This window comes from Plectropomus leopardus, chromosome 9, assembly GCF_026936395.1.
Source record: "Plectropomus leopardus strain MGB_pleo_1.0 chromosome 9, ASM2693639v1, whole genome shotgun sequence".
NCBI lineage: Eukaryota > Metazoa > Chordata > Actinopteri > Perciformes > Serranidae > Plectropomus > Plectropomus leopardus.
In genome coordinates, this window is record NC_142184.1 from 12,870,788 (window position 1) to 12,889,041 (window position 18,254).

At 39.2% G+C, this 18,254-nt stretch overlaps 2 protein-coding genes across 3 annotated transcripts; both read left to right on the forward strand.

The window, feature by feature from the left end:
• The first annotated feature begins 1,065 nt into the window (after window positions 1-1,065).
• Window positions 1,066-4,156, forward strand: lsm14b (LSM family member 14B). The gene is made up of 8 exons (XM_042491681.2): window positions 1,066-1,485; window positions 1,629-1,792; window positions 1,878-2,007; window positions 2,131-2,325; window positions 2,499-2,585; window positions 2,687-2,848; window positions 3,209-3,338; window positions 3,432-4,156. The coding sequence occupies exons 1-8, from the start codon at window positions 1,365-1,367 to the stop codon at window positions 3,586-3,588; spliced, it is 1,146 nt and encodes a 381-aa protein (XP_042347615.1). The 5' UTR covers window positions 1,066-1,364; the 3' UTR covers window positions 3,589-4,156.
• Window positions 4,157-5,678: 1,522 nt separating this feature from the next.
• LOC121946874 (calcium-responsive transactivator-like) lies at window positions 5,679-17,810 on the forward strand. Of its 2 annotated transcripts, XM_042491679.2 has the most exons (11): window positions 5,679-5,955; window positions 6,751-6,827; window positions 6,917-7,001; window positions 7,939-8,071; window positions 8,492-8,746; window positions 9,808-9,972; window positions 13,069-13,170; window positions 13,698-13,790; window positions 13,923-14,042; window positions 14,126-14,253; window positions 15,034-17,810. In XM_042491679.2, the coding sequence occupies exons 1-11, from the start codon at window positions 5,887-5,889 to the stop codon at window positions 15,058-15,060; spliced, it is 1,254 nt and encodes a 417-aa protein (XP_042347613.1). In that variant the 5' UTR covers window positions 5,679-5,886; the 3' UTR covers window positions 15,061-17,810. The 2 variants fall into 2 exon arrangements, with proteins under 2 accessions (XP_042347613.1, XP_042347614.1); XM_042491680.2 differs by lacking the exon at window positions 13,069-13,170 and having other exon boundaries at window positions 5,684-5,955.
• Window positions 17,811-18,254: the final 444 nt, after the last annotated feature.

The window sequence follows — 18,254 nt, forward strand, 5'->3', positions numbered from 1 at the left end:
TTTGGTTTCTTGTCGGCACAGCAGTGCATAGTGGCAAAATAATAAATAATAGTAAAGAAAAACTTATTTAAAAACTTCAAAAGTTATCAAAAATAATTGTCAGAATAACAAACCACATCACACACTTTCTAATTAAATTTTACAAATAATCATAATCGTCAGTGATGCTAAATACCACGCATGATGTGTCATAAATTAAACGTTCAGCACCGGGACTGACTAAATGTCTCATAGCCACGTAAATTTAACCCTGCGTTCATGTAATGTCGGAATAATCGGTAAAATTCAATTAAACGCTCCCTCAAGTCAGAACAATAACTTGGAATGTCAGAGAATTGTTTTATCATATCATTTCAGTTCGTATAATATTTAAACAAAGATGATTTATTATTATTATTTTGTTATTATTTTATTTGAGAAGAAGACAAAAAAAGACAATAACTTTAGGCTATAAGCCACACAGGGGAATCATTCAACAAGCAATAAAGACATTACAGAAAAATACTTTAGACTTTGCAAACTTGTATCGTTTTCATTGCTTTACAATAATTCAATCCACATAATGTTTCAAAGTGTGTGATTTCTATTTTCTGTTGTTATATGTGTGGCACCGTTTTAGACCATTGAATGTAGAATTTTCCATATAAAATTAAAAGGTTCAAAATAAACTATATATATGTGTGTATGTATGTATGTATATGTATATATACATATGCTGTCTCTGTTTTTAATGAATCAGATACATTTTTGTTGGGCTGCACAAGTTGCAGAGTTGACGTCATTTAGACCAATGCAAAAACATTGCCAACCAAAGCTTGATGGCAATAGAAACTTTTTATTAATTTACATTTTGCATGTCAATTTTTTGCCCTTATGTAATTTGTAATACTGTATTAGGTTGTAGCCATTAGCTGTTGTCCACATAAAGTGACAATTAGATTATTTAAAAATGTATTTGTTGTTACTTAAAGCAATATTTTAGAAGGCCTAATCAGTTTTAGGGGATGCACTTTAGCAGCAACAAGTCTGTGACAAAGTTACCTTTCATTATACAGCTTTAACCTGTTATCAAAGTGTTTATCAATGCACTGAGCAATGAAAATAAATCATCCTCTCCAGTCTCTATGTTGTTTCCAGATGTCATCTTAAAGCTTATGAACACACTGAAGACAACTTTCCACCTGGGGAACTGGGACTATCCGTGGAGCACGTGAATGCAGCATGAGGCTCAATCAGTGGGCGTGGTTTCAAGTCACCTGCGGTCGCCTATAAATTGTTTCTGGTCGCAACATGGTTTTAATGCTGGCACCTGAGTTCCTGATGAGATTTATAGGTTAAGATATTTACCTGAATATTCTCCAGCCATGAGTTCAGCAAAGCCGTACATTGGCTGTAAAATTGGGTTAATTTCAAAGGCTCAAAATCGTTATGAGGGGATTTTGTATACAATTGATAAAGTGAACTCCACTGTTGTGCTGGCTAAAGGTGAGTGGTGTGGGCCTGTGCTTGACAGCCGGTCAGCATGAGCCTGTCTGCATGAGTTTTTTATGCAGATATTGACATATAGTAGCACAATTTAAACATGACTGTGACTCTGTTAGCCTTATCAAACATTTTCTCTTAACTAGTCAAGTGTTTTGGAACGGAGGGACGGCCCACTGACAGACCGACACCACCCAAAGATGATATCTATGAGTACATCACTTTCCGTGGAAGTGATATCAAGGATATCACACTGTGTGAACCACCAAGATCTCACCACGGCCTTCCCCCGGATCCTGCGATAGTACAGGTATACAAGAAATGCATGGCTCACACCTGACAAACAAAAAGAACCAGATAATTGGTGTTAAATTGTCTTAACATTTTTTACTCAGTCATCCAGTGTGGGCTCTCCAGGCGTCTACTCGGCTCTTGGACCGTTTAGCCCCCTAAGGATGCCCGCCTACAACCAGCTTGCTGCCAGTTCTCTACTTAATCACCAGTATGCTGCAGCTCTTGGCCTTGGTAAGTCAATGAATGCAAATTTATTGCCAGTAAACTGACCATAATACAACACCCTTAGTGGAGCTGAATACTTTTAAGTAGGTTATTTGCATACCAGAGCATTTGGTTGTGTTCTTCATGCAGGGCCTATACTCCCAGGCTTGCACATTAGAAGGGGCCCCATGGTGGAAAAGGCTGTTCAAACCCTCCATGTGGACAGATCGAGGCAGACGGGAGGCTTGACTGCACCCCAGGAGCGGGAGCAGCTGTGGGAGAGAAGGAGGCCCCAGAGGCCCAGAGGAGAGAGTTCCCAAACCAGAAGGGGCACTGGAGCTACGAGTAAGCATACAGAATTGCAGTCACGCAAGGTGAAATAAAATATAATCCTCATCAATTGACCTACTTGGATTGTTTAACAGTTTTTTAAGCATTTTAAAACTCTGGGTGTGTTCAGGGAATGTCCATCTAATTGCAAGAAAGTGTAAATGTATGTAATGTGTGTAAAATTTCAGTGAAGTCAGGCCCAGGTGTGCCCAATACTCAGCAGGAAACTCGGCAGCAGAATTATGAAAACATGCCGCCACCCAGAAGAAGACAAGGTAATCGTGAAAGGTTCCAGTTTTTAAAAATCTGAACGTTCTGCATACAAATTACAAAAAGTCCTTTGAACATTCAATGCTTTTTCTCAAATGAATCCCAGGAGCTCGGAGGCGCAGGAACCGCAGCAGAGGTCAGCTGATGGTGGCAAATGTGCCGTCTGCCATTCTTAAGTTTGACACAGACTTTGATTTTGATTCTTCGAATGCACAGTTCAATAAGGAAGAGCTGGAGAAGGAGGTGCAGGACAGGATGAATATAAAAGGTTAGTTCATAAGCTTAAGTGATCACAAATGCACCACTTCATTTTCATCTGCCTTTTTGACTAATGTGTTTTTAAAGAGCCACTCAGTTTGACACTTCATACTGTGACATACAGTTATTAATATGCTGTGTTGTCACCTTTTGTCTCTGCAGTAGCATGAAAGACTGATTCTGGTACCATGAATTATTTGGCCAGTGACATGATCATATATATATATATATATCTTCTGTATTATTTTCCATGCACATGTGCTAAGATTTGTTGACATTTTAAGCAGAAACTTGAATTCAGAAAAACCTTCACCTAGCCCAATCCTCCATAGTCTTCCAGTTTATTTGCACTTCACAAATCTGTCTGCAGATGGAAATCATGAGATAGAAGAGAAAGAAAAAGAAGACTCGACTTCAGAGGACGATCATTTTGGCCCAAAATGCTTCTACGACAAGGCAAAGTCTTTCTTTGACAACATCTCGTCTGATAATAAGTTCAGGTAAACTAGTCAACTTTTCATCTTCAAAATTCAAACTCTAGTTTCTCCTGTGTGTGAGGCTGCAGGCTTGTTTCTTTTTGTGTCAACCAACAGTTTCAGACTGACATGGGCTGAGGAGCGCAAGCGCAATTTGGAGACTTTTGGGGTCCCTGGACGGTTCCGGAGGAGCCAGGGCTTTAGAGGTGGACGAAGAGGGCGGGGCGCTGCTCAGACTGTATCTGTTTACAGAGCCAGAGATGGACAGCTGTAAAGGTCAGAGTTTGATACCAAGGCAGCAAAGCAACCCCATCCTTTGATTGTTCGCCTGAGGTGTTACAATGATCAACAAAAGGTCACTGTAAGGATCTTTTTCTTTCCTCATTTCCTTCCTCACCTGGAGGCAGTTAATCTGCCCCTCATATTATTAGGATTGTAGTTTTATTTTTGCCCTTTTTTTGTCATTCTGCCCCATTTTGAATATGGATGCGGGGCACACTAAATGGTCCACTGTGTGTGACAATAGTTTTTTTTCCCCCCTCAGAATGTTTGACTGAAGAGATTTTTTTCTTTCAATTAAATGGGAAGTGAGTGTTTAAGTTTCTGTTTTGTTTTCTGTTACTTGGAAGAATTTCACTCCCAACGTGTACTGATTTCATGTTTAAAAAAAGTATCTGGCTTTGCCTTTGGGAGTACATTTATTTAATTCACAAATGTTGTGAACTATGAATATTATCATGAACTAAAGTTAAATGTATTTAAAGGCTAAATTTTGTGCATTGCGTTTTGTCATGTTAAAGCAACAAGTGAGACAAATGTAAATAAACTGGAAATTGCTGGTGCACTTGTGTCATACTATCTGAGGTTACATCACATTATATTGTCATATTGACATGTGAGCTTTAATCATTAAAACCATGGGTCTGACCATCCTAATATACCGTTAAGATTATCTTCATTCTGAGACAGTATCTGTAACTATGTTTACATGCACAAAGTATTACTTTTGTGCCCTTATTCCAAAAACAACATAGCTAGTAAGTGGTTTACATTACTAATGAAAATAGACAATACACTAATATTCCTGTTTTTACATGCAGTCGTGCATAGTCCAATTAAAGTGCCTTAACATGCCATTTATCGTGTCAAACCACAGAACGGTGGAGCCGCATGTCTTTTTGCTTCTCTGCATCAAAATTTTCTCAAGGTTTTCACTGGTGTCAGACTTATTCAATTCTGCGAACACAGCCTCCATCTTTCGTTCCTTCAGCCAACTTCTTGAAATGGTCGCTTTGCAATATTTTGTGCATTTTCAAAAACTTTTTGATATCAAAGTCTTTCATACAATTTAAAAGTAGGTGTGTTTGTTTTTCCAACCAGCAATGTTGGCCTTTTTTGGGAATGCATTTCTACACCAGCCCCTGTTCAGTTTGTGTACAACATCCCCATGACAACATACAGCATAGCACTTTAAACAGATGAGATGTCATGTGTTGCAAACTGTGGTAAAAACCCTAATTGATATGCATTTTCCAAATGGGTATTATACATTACCAAATAATGCTATTAAAGCCCAAATAATATTGGCATATCCCATATGTCATAATCAGAAAATGCAACATTTTAAAAAAGACCACATTTAGAAAATTCAAACTGAATATGCTGTCCACACTACCTGTATCAAATTCAAGAGTGGGAGAAAATAAAAAGGAAAAAGACATCCAGGGGACAGTAAAAAATGTGCAATTTTAGAGCAAGTTAACTATTTCTGTCAATTTCTCATCAGTCGTTGTTCCTGTTAGTAATAAATATCAAAAGCTGCAAAAGGACTACAATGTAAAGGTATCCCTAATGGCTCATTTGTAAATGCAACCTGCATCTTTGAGAATGAAATAACCATTCACTGAAAGCAATTTTTGGGACACATTTAGGATTGTTGTTATGCAGAGTGTTTGAATTTTCAACTCTGTTTTGTATATGGCAGTGTGTCAGAAACGATAGTTTGTTTTTTGCTGGGTCCAGCACTGCAAATCATAGATGTGTCTTTGATTTACAGTAACGTGGAGAGGAAAAGATTCGTCAGATGTAAGGGGATATTGTAACTTGTATGTGATATTCACATTTTTCTGAGGGTGCTAAAAGCAACTATGGCGAATACTCTTCTCAATTGCTCTGCTGGACTTTTGCGCACCGAGCGGCGCGCACAATGTGGACTGATTGGCTTTCATGAATCAAAGGATCCCCCGTCTTCAGTGAGGGAAAGTGGTAGGCTACTCACTGTCCGGGTTATACCAAAAACTGAGGGAGAGACATTTTTTCCTATCGCCTAACAGCCTATTATCTGTGGCATTATTTCTATGCGCGTCATAAATAACTTTCAGATTAATATTATGTTTCATTACAGTTAGATAATTCCAGTGTTTTCTTATGATCATTCCCTCCTGACAGAAAGATGTTACCGCCAATCCCCCCATTACCTGGCAATGGACAAACTATGTAACCAAATAGAGGGCTACGCTCGTGATAATAAATATTAGAATAAAAGAAGCGCTTTTATTTCACATATGACAAAATGTCGGTGGCATTTTCATCGGCGCGCCCCAGGAGTAAAGGGGAGGTGACACAGCAAACCATTCAAAAGGTAAAGATCTTGATGCATCGCGGCGTTTTGGGTGAAATATTCTAGTCTGGATGGGAGTGTGCGGTCCGCCGCCAGTGCGGAGAAAGTAGCTGGTGGTGAATATCAGAAGAAATGGCAACTGGTAGGCTATTGTAATGTTAGAAGGTGCGAACCAAACAAAGCCACGACGGTGATGAAGGCGAGCGCTTTATGGGCTCAACACTGGCTAGAGCTGTCTCCGTGTGATGCTGATAGTCTGGCTGCTTTTTCCGGATGAATGATGAATATTTTTATTGTAGTGGAATAGATAAGAGCTTTAGATTTTGTGATTTGTTTACAATATTTTTAAAGCAACACCCGAAGCGTCTTTATAGGTAATTGTCAAACAGCTCCATTAGGTTTAAATGGTTAATTTTGACAAATGCTTTGTTGCAAAAACACACTCAAGCATCTACTAAGAAAGGCATGGAGGGAAACTGAGGAACACAGGACAGTCCTGAGCCCTATGCTCCTCAGTCTGCTGCTGCTTTTATCCTTGAATGAACCCTCTATACGGCTGTTTCTGATAAAATGCATAACCCATCTTTAAAACGATGTCCTAAATAAAGACTGCGAGAAGCTGCTGCTTCTTTGACTCTATTATGAGAAACAGAAAAAAGAAAAAACTGACCCAGAAAAAAATGTTCATAGGCTGCTTGAAGTTCTGCGAATCCAGGACAACATCACTGCAATGTCATAATAGGACATATTTTAGAGTTTAATTTGCCATGCACTGTGACTTGAGGTATTGTGATCTGAAGCTTTTGTCTCCCAAAGATGCTGGATGAAAATCATCATTTAATACAATGTATAATGGATTACCAAAGCAAAGGCAAGACAGCTGAATGCACACAGTAAGTGTTGTTTGTATATATTCTTAATAAATTACTATTCCTCGTAAATGTCTTATTTAAGTAAAAATGTTTTTTTCCTCTGTTGACAGGTATCAGCAGATCCTGCACAGAAATCTTGTTTACTTGGCCACAATAGCAGATTCAAATCAGAACATGCAGTCACTACTACCTGCTGTGAGTCCTTGATGAGGTTTCAAGAACAAGTAACAGTAGATTTCCCCAGTGGTGGAATGTAACAAAGTACATTTACTCAAGTACTCTACTTAAGTATACATTTGAGTATTTTTCTTTTAATGCTACTTGTTTTTTACTCACTACCTTTCAGAGGTAAATGTTGTACCTTTTTAATCCACTACATTTATCTGACAGCTTTAGTTACTAGTTACTTCACAAATTAAGATTTTTGCATAAAAATTAAAAGAAGATTTAAGTATGATGTCTCATCATCAATTAAATGACCAAGCAGTTTATCCAAGTACATCTGCAACAATTAGTTGATTAATCACTCAGTCAGTTCATCGAAATTGATTGCCAACTATTTGGTAAACATTTTAAGTCTGTCTCTATTTTTTTAAATAACTTTGAGTGTTTTATTTATAATCTTGAGTTTAAAATTGTGAGTTTTCTGGATGGAGTTCTATTTTGTAAAATAATTTGAGGGCGTTTTGGGTGTTCCTTCTATTTTTTTCTAATAATTTTGAGTTTGAGGATGGTTATTTTAAAAGATCTATCTTACTGTAACTTAAGTGCCATTTTCAATGCGGGACTTTTACTCAGCTAGTATTTTCTAAGTATTTTCACAGTTTGGTATTGGCATTTTTTACTTATGTATGAATATGAATACTTCTTCCATCACTGGATTTCCCATCTCCATCAGATTCATTTAGGTCTCATCATCCCTCACCATCTCTCCATTTTCACAACAAAGTATTTGGGTTGACTAGACATTTACTCATCATGTAATTTGTCCACAGATACATCTATAAAAGAAACAAAGCTATCACCATCGAGGAGACAATATAAAATAGAGGCATGAGGACATAGAGGACAGCAAATAGGACAAATAGTCCGTCAATGACTGTATTAATTAGTCAGTGTTTTTACTTTCTAGCCTCCGACTAGCAACATGTCAATGGGTCCTGGAGGGATGGGCCAGACTGGGGGACACACGCCAAGCAACCTCAATGACAACATGGCACCAGGACTGCCACCCACATCAATGATGCAGAGCCAAATGAGCAACGGTGATGTTTCAGCACAAACGTGCTTTTTATGGATAAACTCTGACCCCACATACAATTTATTTTCCACACAAACCCAGATTTTGTGTGCACACATCCAGCTCCATCCTGTTGTCTGTACCCTTGTCCTGAGTGCTCGTCTGATCCTGACTTTGCTGCATGTTTGTCTGCAGAAACGAAACCACGTCTTGTCTGTCACGATGTCTCTTGTCTTACGTTCAGATGATGTCAGATTTGTTTGCAGCTCTTGCAAATTTTTCCTTCTTTTCGTTTCATGCACATCATTAACACTCCTCACTAAATCCTTGAACAACCATGCAAGCGTCCTGTAAAGATGAACTGAATGTGGGCCCATGATTAACATGATATGGCACCACATAGGATCATGTGCTGGCTGCTCTGACTGTGCGTGTATGTCGTCAGGCCCCAGCCATGCCCCCATGCAGCAGCAGTCTGGTCAGGTGCAGTCGGCTATTCCCTCCGCATCCCTCAGCCTGCCGGCCAGCAGCTACAGCAGCTCGGCCTCCGGCTACAGCCACGCTGCTCCCTCCTCCCAGGGCAGCATGATCCAGGGCCCTGGGCCAGGCTATGGCTCTTCCTCTTCTACTTCCTCCACATCCTCATCCTCCTCTTCCTCCTCCTCCTCCCGCAGCAACCTCAACATGCAGTCCAACCAAGGTGAGCCAGGTATAGATGGGCCTATTCAGAATATGGTATATTTTTTATGTAGGAAGGGATAATTTCAGTCTTATCATTTGAACACACTGAAATTTTGAACTTCAATTATCCTAAACTATACTCTTAAAGGGACTGTTCACGCCAAAATAAAAAAAATGTTTTTTTTTTAACTGAGCATGAGCATGAGCCTCACGTCCATGAGTAGATACATATTTCGGTTGGTGGTTGTGGTTCAGTAGAAAGAAAATAGTTCCCACATGACACTGCTCACAAGGTCTGTGGATTATCTTGAGTAATCTCCAACACTCTGCTACTCACACCAAATAAATAGCACTACAGGTAAGAGAAAAAAAAAACCATATTGATTTGGGGGTAAACTGTCCCTTTAAGATGCAAGATTTACATTTATTTTGTTAAGGTATGATGCATGATTTGGAAATTAAAAGAAGGGAATAATAATAGAAATGCCTGTTAAGAGTTCAGAATGATGTAGAAACCCTATGGTAAAACCACTGGATGATTTCTAAAATACCTCTGAATGTATTCATGACAAACGCCATCTTGATCTTGCTTAAAGCATTTGCTTACATGCATAGCTGCAGTATAACCATCAAAATAACCAAACACATTCAGTTCATCAAAGAGGTTTCCTGCCTCCTCCCTTCTTCCCTTAGCTCCAGGCTTTACCTCTCCTAACCTCTGGCTCCTGACCCTGAGATGCAGCCCTCCTCTCCCTGGATGTCTGTGTGGATATCTCTGTTTATGCACTGACTTCACTGGCTTGCATTTACACTGTAGAGCAGCATCTTGAAAGCATCTCTTCAAGGAGTTTTTCTTAAAGAGACCCCCTGACTGCTACCAACCCCTTTTTGGCTTTTCCCCGTGCCCTGATTGCCATGGACCTTGTCTATATTTGTTTATTCATCAGTTTAATTATGCACATTTCCGCCAATCTTAGCTCTGAGAATGCTGTGTATGCTGTTGGATGCTCATTCTGGTATGAGTGTCTGTGTATATTAATGTATGAGTTCTCTCCCCCGATAATCACACTTCCTTCCCAGTCTCCATGATGCACCAACAGTCTGCTACTCCACACTACTCTTCAGCCCAGGCTGGGGGCCAACACTATCAGGGACAGCAGGCCATGGGCATGATGGGTCAGGGCAGTCAAGGAAACAGTATGATGTCTCAGAGGCCCATGGGATCCTACCGCTCCTCACAACAAGGTAGGTGGTAAGACTACTACTAAGTCTTCATTCTCAGCCCAGTCGCCAGAAAAACATGTTGGCATTGAATAGCTCTGCAAAACATGGATACGTTCCATTTGTACGTTTCATCCATATCATATCAATGTTTCTGAAGTGATGTAGTACATGAGCTGAGTTTGCCATCTGTACATGGAAGGGATCACAAGACACCTAGGCCAGAAGCCTGCCAAGCAGCAGACTACTATTTGAAATCAACAAACAACAAAACCAGTTTTTCGTTGGTGAAGCATTGAGGCATTTCCAGTGGCATTTGTGTCACCAAACCTGGAGGTTTTTTAGGGACACACTAGCATCTAACCAGTGTGTTTTTAGCAATACATTGCACTGTTTGCAGGGGAAAAATTGCTATCAAACGTTTTTTACGATACATTTTAGTGTTTCCATAGGCATTTGTGACCAGACCTGGGTATTTTTTTGGCAACGCATCGTAGCATTTCACCTAGGTGGTTTTTTTTTTGGCAATACAGTGTGCTGTTTCCAGGGGTATTGCACCACCAAATTTGGATGTTTTTAGCGATACATGACTGCTGTTTCAAGTGACTATAATGCCACTAAACCAGGATTCTTTTTGAGCGATGCATTGTAGCATTTAACATGTTTTTTTTGCACTATGTCATGTTGTTTCTCGAGGTGATTGTGCCACCAAACTTGGGTGTTTTTTTAGCAATAAATTGCAGCAATTCCACTGGCCATTGTGCTATCAAACCTGGGTGTTTTTGGAGTAATACAGAGAGTGTTTGCAGAGAGAATTGTGCCACCAAACTTGGTTTTTAAACAATACATTTGCTGCATTTCCAGTGGCGACTGGGTATTTTAAGTCAAAACATGACCTTTTCTTATGATAACCAAGAGGTTTTCGTGCGTAAACATAACCTTGTCAACCACAGCAGTGTAGAAACATAAAGTTTCAAGGTATTACAAAAACATACAAACATTACATATCCACGGTTTGCATAAACATACAATGCCAACATAAATTCTTGCAATTGGGATGCATGCTAGTCTTATGTAGCAATGGGTTCAACTGGTTTGCTTGTGTTGTGTTTGTGTGCTAATGTACATGGATGGACGTGTGACTACAGTTTGGAACTGGACTAAAATGGTCACTAGGTTTCTATTAAATGTGGCTCTGGACACCAGTCTCACAGTATCCAGACTGATGTAAATACTAAGTTTGTTGCTGATGTATTAGTGCGTACAGGGTATTAGTTTTTGCCTTTGACGATGTGATATTGAAAGACTGTAAATGAATCTATTTCAGTTGCCTTCCTGCTACTTTAAGAAGCAGACTGGAGATGTATCACTCGTGTCACATTAGGTTCCTGTCTCTGTAAATCACTTTACTTATGCTGTGTCAGCATCTGCCTAATAATAGCTCCACGCTGTCCTGTTATGTCTTTTGAAGGTGGTGGACTAGGCACGTACTAACTCAGACATATAAAACGGATGGGATACTGTTTCCAGGGCAACAGGCCATGGTTGTATGTCCTCATTCACCCTGGTGCACTATTATCCTTGCATGACTGGGAGAAGTATTTTGAGATATAACTATGTTATGAAATTGTCATGTCCATAGTTAAGCTGCTCGCTCACCAGCCACTCCCTGATTGGTTGTGGGGCTGTTGCTAAGGCTCCTCCATCAACTGGTGCTCCTTGGTCATTTTGGATAATCAGATATGTCACTGTGAAATTGTTTTGCTATTTTTGCAGAAGTTAAGATGACATTTTTCATGCTACAGCTCATCTCTTGGAAACTTTTGGGCCAGTTGTGGTTTGTAAAGGAGATTAGACCATACATGGCTCTTTGACTCATCTTCTTGAGAATTTTTGTTCTGTTCTGTTTTTTTTTTAAGTTTGAGAGATAAAATTGAAAGGGAAAGGGAAGGAGTGGAATCTGGAGTTTCTGCACACCATCGCCAAGCAGCGATCAGATTCTCCCTGATAATTGGCTTTCTGTAAGCCTCATTTTCTCCTCTAAAATTAGATCTCATGTCATTTGTCTTGGAATTATTCATTGTAATTGCTCCACTTTAGTTAGTGTTTCCAAAATTTGGGTTCGCCTGGAATAGCTTCCTTTGCAGTATTATTTCAACCCACAGAAAATCATCAGTGAAATTCCACAGTAAGTTATAAAGAAAATTATAATGGTCATATTAATTAACTATTCATAATAATTCATAATAGCTTCATACCAAAATGACAACTTCCAATAAAGCTGCCCATAATGTCTGTTATAATCTTTAATTTTTGTGTTGGAGAGGGTTGGAGATACCAGCTGTAGAGATGTCTGCCTTTTCTACAAAATAATTGAACTAGATGGCACTCAGCTTGTGGTGCTTAAAGCGCCCAATAAAGTGAATATAAAAAAACTCAACAGTAGTGTCTCTTTCCAGAAATCACGACCTAGTTACTCAAGATAATCCACAGACCTTGTTGTGAGCAATTTCATGAAGGAACTATTTTCCTTCTACCGAATTACTAACCCTATCACTGCACAGAAGGAAGCTTACATCTATCACTAGCTTACCCAGCAGCACTGAGCTAAATGTTACAGCTCAGCTGTGGAGTACGCCATTAATGTTGACATCTTGTACTGTTGTCGGCACAGTCGGTGAGTCGACGCATTTGTTTTTGTGCAGTGATACAATTAGCATGTTTAGTTTGGTAGAAAGAAAATAGTTTCTATATGAAACTGCCTAAACACAGCCTGTGGATTATCTTAAGTAACCAGGCTATCATTTGTGGAAAGAGACATTTCTGTTGAGTTTTTCCAAATGTGTTATTTTGGTGCTTTGAGTGCCATCCAGGTTCATTACACTGAAGACAAGACACATCTCTACATATTTCCAACACTTGATAAACAGCACTACAGGAAGAGGTCAAATATTTATTTTTGATTTTGAGGTGAACTGTCCCTTTAATACACATATGCCCACACATGCATACCTTGAGGCTCCTTAAATTACCCAAGTGCCCTGGCACAGCCCCTTTAGACTCCAACTCCAATTGGTCCAACCAACTGTTTAACACATCGTGGTGTCGCCTGTCTTGCAGGATCTGCACAGCAGTACATGGGACAAGACGAGTTCTACGGAGAGCAGTATGGACACACTCAGAGCTCCAGCGAGCCCATAAACCGGCAATATTACCCTGATGGTAATCGTGCACATCCATAAACTTCATAAACACAGCTCTCAAACACACAAAGCCACTTTATAGGTCATGCCATTTCCTTTTAGCACTACCCTACAGGCCTGTGCCAGATTTACTGCAGTGCTTCAGCTCGTCCCCCCAGTCATCGTCTCTTTCCCTTACTGTGGGAGAAGACAAGGATTGGAGAAAAAAAAGCAAAAGACTGACATTGGTCTCAATTCTGTTTCCTCCCAGTGTGTCTGTGTCCATACTGTCCCCTTTGGTGTGCCGAAATTTCAGATTTCAGAGAGTGCCACAGCAGTGTGTTGAGGAGAGAGCGCAAACTTCCTCCAGGGTGTTTCTTTGTGCTTTGTGCATAATATTAAAACAAGAAGCCTTGGAAATGTTGTCTGCACTTGTAATTTTGTCGTCGCACATGTATTATGAATGTTTTGGCTTCAAACGGCGAATAATAATTTCTCTTCTGTATGTAAATGGGTTTTTGCCTTTGCAGAGGAGTTTTTGCATGTGTTGAACTGTGTTTTCTGCAGGCCACGGGGAGTACTCATATCAACAGTCTTCATATGGTGAGCAAGGCTACGACAGGTCCTTCGATGAATCATCACAGCATTACTATGAAGGAGGTAACAGTTTTTCTTCTTGTAATAAAAATGTGCTATTGACATATTCTCCTGCACCTTCACAACCTCAGTCCAACAAAAAGTATAATACCACATCTTATAATAGCTCATGCGTACCTCTTTATATGCCTCCAGGTAACTCTCAGTACAGCCAGCAGCAGGCCCAGTATCAGCAGGGCTCTGGGCAGCAGCAGCCCTTCAGCCAGCAGCAGTACTCCTCTCAACAAGGCTACAGCGGACAGCCACAAGGATACGGTTAGAACAAAACATACAACCTATTGAGTGCATTCACACAAACACAATGAACAAATGACTTGAATGCAACCCCTCTGCTATAGGTCCAGGCCAGGGTGGATCCTCTCAGTATTCTCAGTATCAGCAGGGTCAAAGCCAACAGTACGGCTCCTACCGCTCCTCCCAAGGCGGCCCTGGAGGGCAGACGCAGAGGCCCTACGCCTACGAACAGGTACATCATTCTCTCTCTGATTTCTAGGATTGTTTGAAAGTGACTTTTCTTAACCGACTTATAACCATCAGCAGCCCAGAGCACATAAACCAAACTCTGGCTATCAATAGGGCCATTTGCATTTTCACCTGGGCCACCGTAGTTAGCAGAAAAGCATTGGAAAAACATGCGCTATTTTTAAAAATTGCTTTATTATGCTATCACATTAAGTTAGCAGAGTAATAATAGTGTTATGTAATTTGAAACTACTTTGCTCAGTGTTTTTACCAGTTTTAATCACCTGGTCTGTTTGTAACAAGGAGGTAGAGACGTCTGGTAATAATACAGTTCCCAATGAAAAATAAAAATTGGGAATTCAGACTTGACACATGATTGAAGGTTCAGCTGGTTGCAGTCTGCAATCCTCACTGATTGATGCCACTACATTGTACATACTGCTCTTTTAAGACACAAAACTATTGCCAAATTTACGCCAGTAGCTTGACGCCCACATAAATACACAGTGTCATATTTAGACTTCCCTAGCACCCAAGCTCTTTAACTGTGATAAAACATAATCTCAAATGTTATTTTCGGTTCCTGATCATTCAAATCCAACTCTTACACAAATAAGTATAAAACATAAGGAAAGCTGGTGCGTGAAATAGTGGGTTACTTTAAAAAATATGTTTTTTACTGTGTATTTGTCTCATTAGTTAAAGAGAGGAAAAGAAAAAGGAAACTCAGGGTATGAAATGAAAGTCAGTCTTTTGGTGTAAATAACATTATGTTGCATTTCAGGGTCAGTATGGAAATTATCAGCAATAAGATGCCACATTATTTTCCTGCTGGAAGAAAATGAAAAAGGAACCGATCAACAGCAACGTGCTGGCTCAACTGTGGTTTAGGAGATCTGGCTGCATCAGAATTTTTATCCTCTCATTAACCATTTTAGCTAAGAATACATAATATAGTCAAATATAGTCATCGTTTTTGCTCGCTTGCAGGGTTGTAGCTGGTAGCTGAAGGTGTGGGCCACCGTATGAAAAGTCAGGTCGCTTGTAGAATCAAGGAAGTTAATGTAAACCTTTCATACGGATTAAACGGGGGAGCAGTAAAGTCATTAAACGAGCCTCAGCAAATTGCCTGTATCCTTCTCTTTTATTTCCTGTCATTGCCTTTCACTTATCTTTACCCCATCCCCTGCTTTTAATGTTTATTTTATTTTACAAGCTTCTTTTTTAATGCTTTTGTGCACAGAGAAATGCCAGTGTTTATGAGACTGAGGTTATAAAAAGCAAATTAGTCTTGGAGGAAATGTTCCTTGATATTTATCTTATAGACTAGGTCCAGCTCTTGCTGTAATTCCTAGCTGAGCCGCTGTTATATCTATCTCACGATGAGGGGAATTAAGTTTATGAAGTTGAAAGCATTGGTCCTTTAACGTGACTCGATCGTGGGAGTTTGTCTGTGTTAGTCAAACTGTGACGTGTTGCTGTTTGTTCAAACATGATGTGTTTTCACTCTGCATACTGTATGTCTTACTGAGGTTATAGACACAATAGATAGCTGACTGATCCAGACTTAAACGTGTGTATCATTGTCCATGATAATCATACATCGGGGTAGTATTTTTCACACCATATTTTAAAGGATAATCATGGCATTTTTCACCCTGGGCCGTATTTTCCCGTGTGTTTGTGTCTATGTGAGAGTAACAGTAACAGTTTTTGAAATTCATCCAGTAGTGAGTGAGAGGGAAGGCGCTGCACAATGGGCTGCAATGTAAACATATGGGGCAATTGAACACCATCGCTGTACCTCAACTGAAAGTGTTTTTTTTGGCACAGACAGGTTCAGATTGTTATTATATGTGGCTGAAGGGTCTCTTCACGAAATCACGAGATGTTACTTATTGCAGGAGGATAAACGTGGAAATGTGAGTGTGAGTTGGAGAGTAGTTCACAGACAAACACAGTATAGTTTTATCTAAAAACTTTTCAGTGGCATGGATGATTATTTTGCTTATTTTGACAATGTGGAAGAGGCCTTTGAATTCAATGGTCGCCCGAGAGAGAAGGAGAGAAGGACAACAGGCAACTACTGCGATTACTAGTCTTTCCAACTCTCACTCACATTGTCTTCCTGCAACAAGTCACAACTCAAGTCACGACAAGACAATTACAAACTGAATCAGGTGAAAGGTAAAGAAACACTTCAGCCACTTATAATAGCATTCTGAGCCTATCTGTGGCAAAAATAATCACTTTTAATGAAGAAATAGTGACAGCGTTCAATTAATTCTAAATCAGTTTCAAAAACTGTTATTCACATCTGTCATTTAGTCATAAATACATCGGGCCCAGGTTGAAAAACGCAGAGGTTATCCTTTAAGTAGCGTTGCTCTGCACCTGCATTTTATTACTGTGCAAAGGTAAGAGGAGTCATACTACTTTGATGCCAATCAGTAGTGATTTTTACATAAAAAGAAATTGCCACCTCATCCGCACTTTATTTTGCAGTGACAGTGTATGTATTGTCTGATTTTTTGTACTGTAGTCTAATTCAGACTGTTTTTAATGAACGATCCGCAAAAAAGCCAAAGTTACACAGGAACAGAACAGTAACGTGTCCTGCACCTCCAATTCAATAAGTGCAATACACTCTGTCAGTCATGTTGAGATTGGTTCTTAGGATGAGCTTACACTCTTTATTTGTAGTTTGTTGACATTCAGTGATGGAAGACTAGGGCTCGTTTGTCTAATGTTATTAAATGTTATGTTGCTGGTTTCAACTGACATGTCATGTTTAGGAAATGTATTTTCTCTAGCTTACTTATGTGATTTATGGACAGATAATGTGAAGTCTTTCACCACAAACATAAAGCTCAGTATTCTTTTTCAGTGAAAACTTTGAATATTTTTTGTATTAGATGAAAAATATTGTTTTATCTGTCAGTCTTTGTTTGATTATAAAATGGGCATATATTATATTGTTTATTCATTTATTGATTTATCTAAAATAAGTGAGACAACACCTCTGGTCATTTCCTTAATTGCTGTTTCTTACAGTTGTAGCAGTAATGAAGATTACTAGTATGACTGTGGGGGCCCAGCTTTGCAGTAAATTCTACAGTAGCTCAGTTTATCTCAGAGGGGTAAAATAACACAGTAGTTGCAGGGTTGGGAGATACCTGGCTGTCAAACAGCTAAATAACGATGTACCACTCAACAGTGACAATCACAAGCTTCTCTATACTACATTGACTTTGTATCAGTGTCTCATTTTACTGTGAACTGAACATGTGTGACAAGTCTTTCTAGTTCTATATGTAGTGTGTCATCACAGATGTGAGTGGTACGTCTTTTATGTGTGTGTGTGTGTGTGTGTGTGTGTGTAAGTGTGTGTGTGTGTAGGCCTATGTGTGAAAAAGAGGGAGAGTGAAAGTCAAGTTTGCTGTGCATAATCCAAATATGAATGTTATCTCATCTACTTATCTATTGTAAGACTGCATTGCCTGATCTTTTCTGCTGTCTTTTGTTACTGTTTGTTATATAAAAAAAATAAACGGATATAAACAATAATATATTGCTTTTGCAAATGGTTCAGATGGTCATTAACCTTTTGAAACCTGGATCATCATCACTTTTTTTGTGTTGTGCTCTGATACATTTCACAAGCAATTATACCTTTGGAAACAGAGCACATTGGTTTGATTTATTTTTAAAAACATGGGCAAAAAAAGCAATGTGCAACTTGGCAAGAAATGCAAGAAATGAATAAAAGGTGACAAGAAAAAGGACCTGAAAAAGAAGTAAGACCAAAAAGAGAAAAATATTACAAAATGTAAAACATTTTTTAATAAGGGAAAAATTCTGAAACTAGTATTTAGACTTTTTATAATTATGTATTTAAAATTATGTTATAGATTCAAAAAACAAAAAAACTTTTTAGTGCTTCTTTAGGGTTCAGGTCATTTATTTGTTTGTTGTTTGCAAATTGTCAGGTTTCAAAGGGTTTAA